An 8,652-nucleotide genomic window follows, 5' to 3' on the forward strand; every position below is an offset into this window, starting at 1 on the left:
GGTCCGAGTCGAACTGTTTCCTCAGTTCAGTGTCTGTTGGAGGAACTGAAGCGCTGAATGATTCATTCATCATCGGATCAGATACGCTGCTATTTTGGCTCATTTCAGGTGGCAGTGACTGTCAGGCGTCTGAAAGTGAGTTTTGATTGAGTAACTTGTAGATCTGTGCTGCTCGAGCCACGAACTGTTTCAGATGCTTCAGTCCGATTTGGTGAACTAGTTCATCGAGTTCACTAAAAAGAACCGGTTCAAAAGAATGATTCGTTCCTGAACCTGACATCACTCCGGACCGTTTGCCTGAGGCTCTGGATCACAGGTAATAATGTTGTAAATAATGTTCAGTTTCTTGCACAGACCAATCGTTTCGCTTCATAAGACCTCAATATATCATCAGGAGCCACGGCTATTCATTTTGTGTTGCCTGATATGCTTTTTTGACTCTCAAAGTGACAGTAGCCACTGACTTGCATTTTATGAATCACCAAGGAGCACGGTTTGAGCTAAAAATCTTCTTTACTGTTCTACTCAAGAAAAAAAGTCACCTACATCTTGGCTGGCCTGAGTGTGAGTAAATTGGGTGAACTATCCCTTTAAGCCTGGTGGGACTGACTTTGGAGATCTGATGAGTTAATGAGACGGAGAACAGTCAGGTGAAATGTAGAAACATCCTCACTCAGAATCTTGCATTCCTTTTAAGAATTTTGTGTAATGCATCTTCCCCAAAATGTGCAGTTCTACAGGACTGAGAACTACTCAGTACTACATGTCCAATTTATGTTGTTTCTAATGTCATGGAGCAGCTTTATTTGGTCAGTTTCATTCATGCATATTACACACAAACACATCCGATAGTGGTCAGCGTTACATTCCCTTTACAACACAGACAAACACAGCCTATCACAGCATTTAAGGCCCTACAGGGCCATCTAGTGGTGCTGGTGAAATCTGCGTGTGTTGCTCAAATGCATTGAAACCATTTTAAACCAAGTGTAAAGTGACTAAAGTGAGAAATATAGAGAACACTTTAAATATCTGACAGTCGTGGCATCATGTGTCTTTATCTGTGCACAAATAGTATTTTAGTATCATTTAGATACTATTATAGGTTTTATTTATATTTTAAACTACTTTTTATTTGTATATTTTCATTTGAATTTTAGTTAAAGTTTTGCTGATTTTGCTGTTTTTGACATTTTTATTATTATTTATTATTCAATATTTTTATTTTTATATTTTTTAAATGTCCATTTGTTTTTTATTAATTTATATTTTATTTTATTAGTTTTAGATTTATTTTAGTGCATCAGGTTCATTTCTGTTCTTTTTTAATATGTCTGTATAGTTTTTATTAATTTTAATTCAAGTTAAACTAACTAAAAAAAAAAAAAAATTGGCAACTAGCTGAAATAAAATTATTTTTATGTATTATTTTATTTCACTTAACATTTCAATCAACAAAAATGTTTTTATGGATTAATTTTTTGTGAACTATAATAACTCTGCCTTCTTTCACAAACTACTTTTTTTTGTGTTTGTGAAAGACATATGTGCATCGTGTTTGTGCATCTTTCTTTACAATGAATGACATTTGTTTTGATATGTTGCATCTAAAGCAGTGCAATTCAGACATTTTTATGTGACTTAAGTGTCCAAAATCTTTTTTAATGCTACTGCAGTGTACATACTGAAAGTTTGCAAAATGCATGTCAGTTTCATTAAAAAGCATAATTAAATTGCAAAAGTCCTTTAGTTTTTGAACTAAAGACTGAAACGTCTGACACTTGTGCACATTTTTTTCTGGCTTAATAGCACCGATCATTGGATGTTTTTATGGATATTGTTTTAAGGCTGTATTTTAAACGTAAACAAATACTTATAATACAATATTTGGATTGTAGTGGCTTTGTAAAACGTTTTAAAGTGGATGAAACATTATATACAGAAATGCAAAAGTCATTAAGCATGCAACAAAACATAAAAATCAATTTTACGGCATCGGAGTCAGGTCCAGCTCATGTGATCTGAGCCGATGCCGCCTGAACCCTGAATCCAATTACTCACAGCAACGATTTACCAGAAGGAAATCAACACATTTACACACAGCCAGATAAAATAGTGTTTGCATTGCATACTTTTATTCTAGAGATGTGTTGCATATGAGACTGCTGACTTCATTCCAGTTCAGATGTTTGTTTTAGTCGTGATGTCTGTGTAACACTGTGTGTTTTACTATAATCTCCCCCTCTGCTTAAATGGATAAGTCCATTGGCTATATGAGTTTATTCTGCTCTGTGATTGGCTGCTGGCTGTGAGCTCATTGTTTTGTTGCTGGTCACTGGGCTCATAGTAAGCAAACAAACGAGGCTGAACTCTGATCAGTGTGCCACTATGGAGACACAAATACTGATCCACTAGATTCACATCACCAGGTATCTGCTCTTTATCATTTAACGCACCTTTACCTGTACTTTATGTGAGTATATTTGGTTTGTAGTTTACATTTGTACATTTACATTTATGATACCCAGATACTTCCAGTTGATTTGTTAATAAAGTCACATAAAATTGTATCAAATAAAATCAATGTGGTGATGACCAGTTTTATTTTAGTATCATTAAGGTACTATTATATTTTTAAATAATATTTTGAATTTGACTGACTTTGTTTCTGTATTTTGTCACTTTAATTTTAGTTAAAGTTGTAGTAATATATGTATACACATTTATATAGATATTATATTTTTGATTAAGATTTATTTTGTTATTTTAGTACATCAAGTTAAATGATAAATGTTGCTTTGGTAAATACCTTTTTTTAAATACAATATATATATATTTTAAGTAGCAAAAATGTTTTTATGGTTTTAGTTTTAGTTATAATAAATAATACCTAATAATTTTGTTATAATATTATAAATTTAATTTGATATGCATATGCAGTAAATGTACAGTGTGTTATTTTTATTTATAATAATTACAGCTTAATTTTTATTTAACTGAGTTCATAATAGACTTGACAATAAAACAGAAAATAATGTCAGAATGACATTGTAAGGACTAGACCAGTGTTATTTTAGTATTGAGATTAGTATTATAGTGTTTATTAATATTTTTAATTAGTTTTTATTTTTAGATTTACCATTTATTTTTATTTTTTTATTTTTTTTTTTTTTAGAAAGTTTGAGTAATTTTGTTGCATTTTTGTTTTAATTTTAGTAGTTTTATTACATCCAGTTTAACTAAATGAAAGTGAGAAATGTTGCTTTGGCAGCTAGCTGAAATAAAATATTTTGATATTTATTTTATTTCAGTTAACATTTATTTTATTTCAAGTAACAAACTTTTTGTTTGTTTTTTGTTTTTTTGCTGTGACACCTGTTACATCATGAGCTGGTGAAGCGCAGGGATTTGAGACGCTGCCATATTTAGAGAAACTACAGGAGTGGATCTCATATGGAGATTTGGAGGTTTTTTGTTTTGTCCTCAGAATAATTCTGGAGTTGGTTAGAGAAGCTGTTCGCCGAGGGAATGTAATTGCTCACATGTTATTTGCCTCAGAACATAATTAGAAAGACACAATAGTTGACATACAGTAAGAGTAGAACTGTAAAATTATTGTGGAGGGCAGCTCAGATCATTTAGGGAGAATTGGACAAGTAATTTTTGAGTTCACATTTAGATGACTTCTGCAGAGATTTTAGGCAAGACACTACAGGCAAAACCATTGTTTGTTCATGCACTGGTCAATTTTGAGGTTTTAGTTTGATTTTTGGCTTTTCATAACATGCTGTATCAGACTAGTGGAAAAAAATAATGCAAAATACATTTAAGAGTTTATTGCACTTGATCTATTTGCGTCTGTAGATTTCAGTTGCAATACATCTTTAAAAGTTTTCTCCTGCACTTCAGCAGCACTTACATACACCAAAATTTACAGTTTTATTCCTATCTATATTCTGAAGGTTTTTACTGAGGGATTTGTTCATATATCATTCACACTAATTTTATCACTGCATTTAATCTATTTGCGTCTGTAGATTTAAATTACAATACATATTTCTAAAGGCCGTTTTCTCAAAATTAGTTTTTTCTCCACTTCAGCAGCACTTACATACACCAAACTTAGCAGTTTTATTCCTATCTATATTCTGAAGATTTTTACTGAGGGGTTTGTTCATATGTCATTCACATTGATTTGTAGAACATTGTATTCCTAAAAAACAGGATGAAAATTTATTTTTTTCAGTCTGTTTCATAATATTTTCTAATTTATGGAGTGATAAAAAAGATCAATCTAAAATCCCCTCAGTAAAAACCTATAACTCTAATATGTCAACAAAATCAAACAAGAATTTGAAATCTGGCTTTAAACCTGAATTTATTTTCTGGAAATTAAATAATGCCAATATTTTAGAAAACTTGTAATGCAAAAAAAAATTGCAATTCATAATGTAAACAACCAAATGTGGAAGTATGGTGATATCTATTAGTAAAATGTTTAACCCTATTCACCCTATTTAACCCTGTGTAGTGTCTTGCCTTAAAGATTTTCTTTACGTTTTGAGCTTGATTGTTCTCAGTTCTAGTCATTTCTGATCTAGTGGTTGCGCTGATGTTTGCTCTCAGGATTGTGGAGGTTGTGTGGTGTTTGAGCTTTATAACCATCTCTCTGTGAGATTCCTCTTGAGATCTTTCTTCTCAGATAATCTTTGTTTGTGTGATGTTTGCGCTGGTGTCCTCCGTCACGCAGCTGTACAGGATTAGGGTGCAAACACGCTTAATTTGCTGTTTTTGTCACTTCACTGTTATTGTTTTGCCTTTTTCAACTTTCTTTAACTTCAAACTAAACTTGTTTTGTGAAAAAAAAAAAAAAAAGTTTTTTAAGCTTATTAGCTTTTAGCTTCACATCATACCCATTGATGGTTTTATTTGAGTCACAACTAATTAAAACATTAATTTTGAGCAGGTGTAATCATTGTACTGCCGTAGTTCTTTTTATAGGAATATATTTATTAGCTAAAACCTGCCCTCAGTTAATAAATACACTACAAAAAACAATTAAATTTATGGTAAAATGGCAGCTGCTTGAAAGAAATTTGTTGTACAAACAATTTTCACTCATAAATTGCTAGTAAATTTCACAAACAAATACAAAGAAACTGCAACTAACACATTGAAACATTAAACATGAAAAATGGACATTTCCTGTAAAACATACTCCAGTAATCCGTTTAACAAAAATTAAAAATATTTTTACATTGTAGCAAGATTTTAAGTTTTACAGATTAAGCTTAAATTTACAGTAAAAACATGTATTTCCTTAACAGAAATAATGTTAATATATCTGTTTTTTTCCCGTTATGTTATAATGACAACCACCATAAAACACAGGCAGTAAAGAGAAAACAAGTTGCTGAGGATAATACTAATAAACAAAAGATACATACAAAACGGCATCATGGTAACACACGACACTAAAATAATGCAATAAACATTCATTTAACAACATAAGAGTTAACATAAAACTCTAACGTACATAACCAATAAGAAAAAACTAAGAATAAACACAATTATTTAAATGAAAAACCATCAAATGTAAGGAATTCTGTCAGTTTACGATGACTTGTTTTTCACTTCCAAACACTGCATTTGTCAGTATTTTACAAAAATCACATGTAATGTCGCATTAGATTGAATACAGTTTGTCACCGTACTGTTAACCACTTACTGTAGCATTTTACAGTCTCTTACTGTAGAAATGGTCGTTTCATAGTGTATGCATTGAAATGCGAGTGTGTATTGTATGTTGGGTTCAGGTTGGGCTCTGTGTGTTTGTATGAGGCGTAATCCTGCTGCTGATTATCACTGCGTTTCTATTGTCGTGTGTCCATCAGCCTCTGTTCACGCTTCAGTCCAGGATCATCACACTGACTCAGCTAACAAGAATTCAGCCAGCTCTTCATTAACACTCTGATTCACCAGCTGAGCTGTTTTGATAGTGTTTGGCAAATCACTTTTTTCTGTTTCTTCAATATATGTTGCGTTTGTCGCTCAGAAATACTTTATCTGATTGTTGAGGCTTCACCAAAGTCAGATTTTGTAGAAAATCGCTATTTGGATCACATCTAGTGCAGAGGGGTTTAACAGTCTGATAGCACCTCTTTTGCATTTTAATTTAATTTTACATTTTACATTTATTTAATCATATTTAATTTACTTTTTAATAGCATGTTTTACCAGTTTGAGTGAAGAGTTGAAAAATCATGATAATAAAGTTTCAAATTACACCTGATGTTTTCTTAACCCCTTTAACTTGATTATTAGCATAAATTTTATTTCAAAGAAAATATCGTTTTTTTTCCCCTTTTATAATTCAAACAAAAAAATATTTGTTATTTCGTGCCTCTGAATATGTTGACATAAAATCCAAAACAAGACTGGTACTTAAAACTGTACAATTCTGTATTCATCATGTTTATTTATCATAAGTAGATTTACATTCTTTGTTAATATTCTTTTTCTTATTAATTACTATTGATCTATTTTAATTTTTAATTTATCCTTAAGTAGATATACTTTCTTTATTAATTGTTAATATGTATGTTTTTTATTTATTACTGTTTATCTATTTTAAATGTATATTTGTCCTTAAGTTGATTTACATTATATTTATTATTTTATTTATTTATTTATTTAGTTAGTATTTTTATTTAGTTTTTATCTATGTTAAATGTTTTTTATCCTTAAGTTGATTTACATTATATTTATTATTTTATTTATTTTGTTAGTATTTTTATTTAGTTTTTATCTGTTAAATGTTTTTTATCCTTAAGTAGATTTACATTCTATTTATTATTTTATTTATTAATTGTTAATTTATTTTTTATGACTATTTATCTATTTAACATTTTTATTTCTTCTTAAGTAGATTTACATTTATTTTAATTATTAATTGTAAATATTTTTATTTTTAATTTATAAATTGTTAATTTATTTTATGACTATTTATCTATTTTAAATGTTCATGTAGTATCTATAAGTAGATTTACATTTATTATTTTATTTATTTATTAATTCATATTTACTTTATTTATTTATTGTCTATAATAATGTTTTTTTATTTAATGCTATTTATGTTTTAAATGTTTGATTGTCTATATTTCAGTTTATTTGTCTTTAGTTCTACTTTCACATGCCCATGATATGTGACAGACCTTCAGCCAATCAGATCAGCCGATTTCAGAGCGTGTTACTATAATTCTCCTCACTCCTCCCCGTCTCAGACGTCTGTAATCTCTTAAGGAAATCTGCTGTTGACTGGAATGTGCTGTCAGTCACATACTCGCTGTTTGTGTTGTTTTCAGGTGCTTCGGTTGCATCAGAGTTTTTGAGCGTATATGTAGGTTAAAGGCCGGACGTTTAACCTGCATTAGCTGTAGTTGCAGGTCTTTCCACACATGCCTTAAGATTCCTAGAGGTTCGTTTGCGTCCACACATCAGAGGAATGTGACTTGCTGGAAAAATATGCAGCCAAAGAAAATCAGTGCTGTCAAGGATGTTAAATAAATGACGTTTGTCGCTTTAAACCAGGTTTACTGTGAAGAAACTGGGTGAGTTTGTCCATGTTCATCAGCATATTGATGCTTTGTTCTTTATTTGTAGTGTTTGTTGTCATGCATTTCTCTATTTTGCTCTACAAAAACTGCATATGATGTTAAAGTGAGTTAAAGTTAAAATGCATGAATGTTTTTCTGCAAGATCACCTCTGCATGAGAGATACTCCGTAATCAGGCCAGATTTCATTATTTTAGCTAGAATTTAGTTAGATGTTATGCAAGGCCAGTCATTTATTGTACTTTCAACTTGCCTTGACAATGTAGGCAAGCACAAGCAGTCAGTTTTGCGATGGTTACTCTCTCTCTTTATTAAAGCTTTTTCTTTCTGGCCTGGAAGTTTCTGTTGACTCAAGGATGTTCTTGCAGCTTTTTCTGTCTCCCTGACAATTTCTGCATTGTCCGTTTGCATTTGTATAGTGACTTGCACCCAAAAGACTCAAGTTTAGATGCTGTGTTTTCTTGACCTGAAAGAGTCACTCTCATCTTCACCTGACTAGATAAACTACATCAATATTTAATATTTTTCTAACAACAACAACATAGTGTGGAATTAGTGCAAATAATTTTAAATGTTAGTATCATTTAGATCCCATTTTTAATTTTAACTTTAGTTAAAGTTTTAGTATTTTTGTTGTGTTTTTGACGTTTTTAGTTTTTTTATGAATGTTTATATAGTTTTATTTTAGTTAAACTAAATTAAAATGAGAAATGTTGCCTTTGCGACTAGCTGAAATAAAACGTTTTTTAATATGTTATTTCATTTTATTTCAGTTAACGTTAATTAACATTAAATCAGTTTTTTTGTTTTCATTTTTATTTTAGTTATTATAATAGTTAGTAATATATTAGTTTTAAAAATTTTTTTGTGTTTTTGTTATTTTGTGGATGCATGTCAATACAGTTTTTTTTTTTGTTATTATTTTAGTTTTAGTTATTTTAGGACAGCATTACATTAAATTAAAATGAGAAATGTTGCCTTGCCAGCTAGCTGAAATATGATTTTTTTTTATTTGTTTTTTTTTTTTTTTTAGTTTAC

General features: G+C 30.3%; 1 protein-coding gene across 4 annotated transcripts in view; it reads left to right on the plus strand.

Moving 5' to 3' along the window:
* LOC107740069 (protein Shroom2-like) overlaps positions 1-8,652 on the plus strand; it is a 29,037-nt gene that overhangs the window by 10,015 nt on the left and 10,370 nt on the right. For 2 of the 4 annotated variants that reach the window (XM_016552346.1, XM_016552349.1), the window contains exon 1: positions 7,309-7,610. The exons of 1 other annotated variant lie outside the window; for it this stretch is intronic. In XM_016552346.1, the coding sequence (XP_016407832.1) occupies positions 7,567-7,610 (44 nt within the window). In that variant the 5' untranslated portion in view covers positions 7,309-7,566. Of the gene's footprint in view, positions 1-2,372; positions 2,430-7,308; positions 7,611-8,652 lie in introns of those variants that run through there. One more of the 4 variants, XM_016552348.1, reaches the window with a different exon arrangement.

The sequence above is a fragment of the Sinocyclocheilus rhinocerous genome, unplaced genomic scaffold (assembly GCF_001515625.1).
Source record: "Sinocyclocheilus rhinocerous isolate Xijiao unplaced genomic scaffold, SAMN03320098_v1.1 scaffold1186, whole genome shotgun sequence".
In the NCBI taxonomy this organism is placed as follows: domain Eukaryota; kingdom Metazoa; phylum Chordata; class Actinopteri; order Cypriniformes; family Cyprinidae; genus Sinocyclocheilus; species Sinocyclocheilus rhinocerous.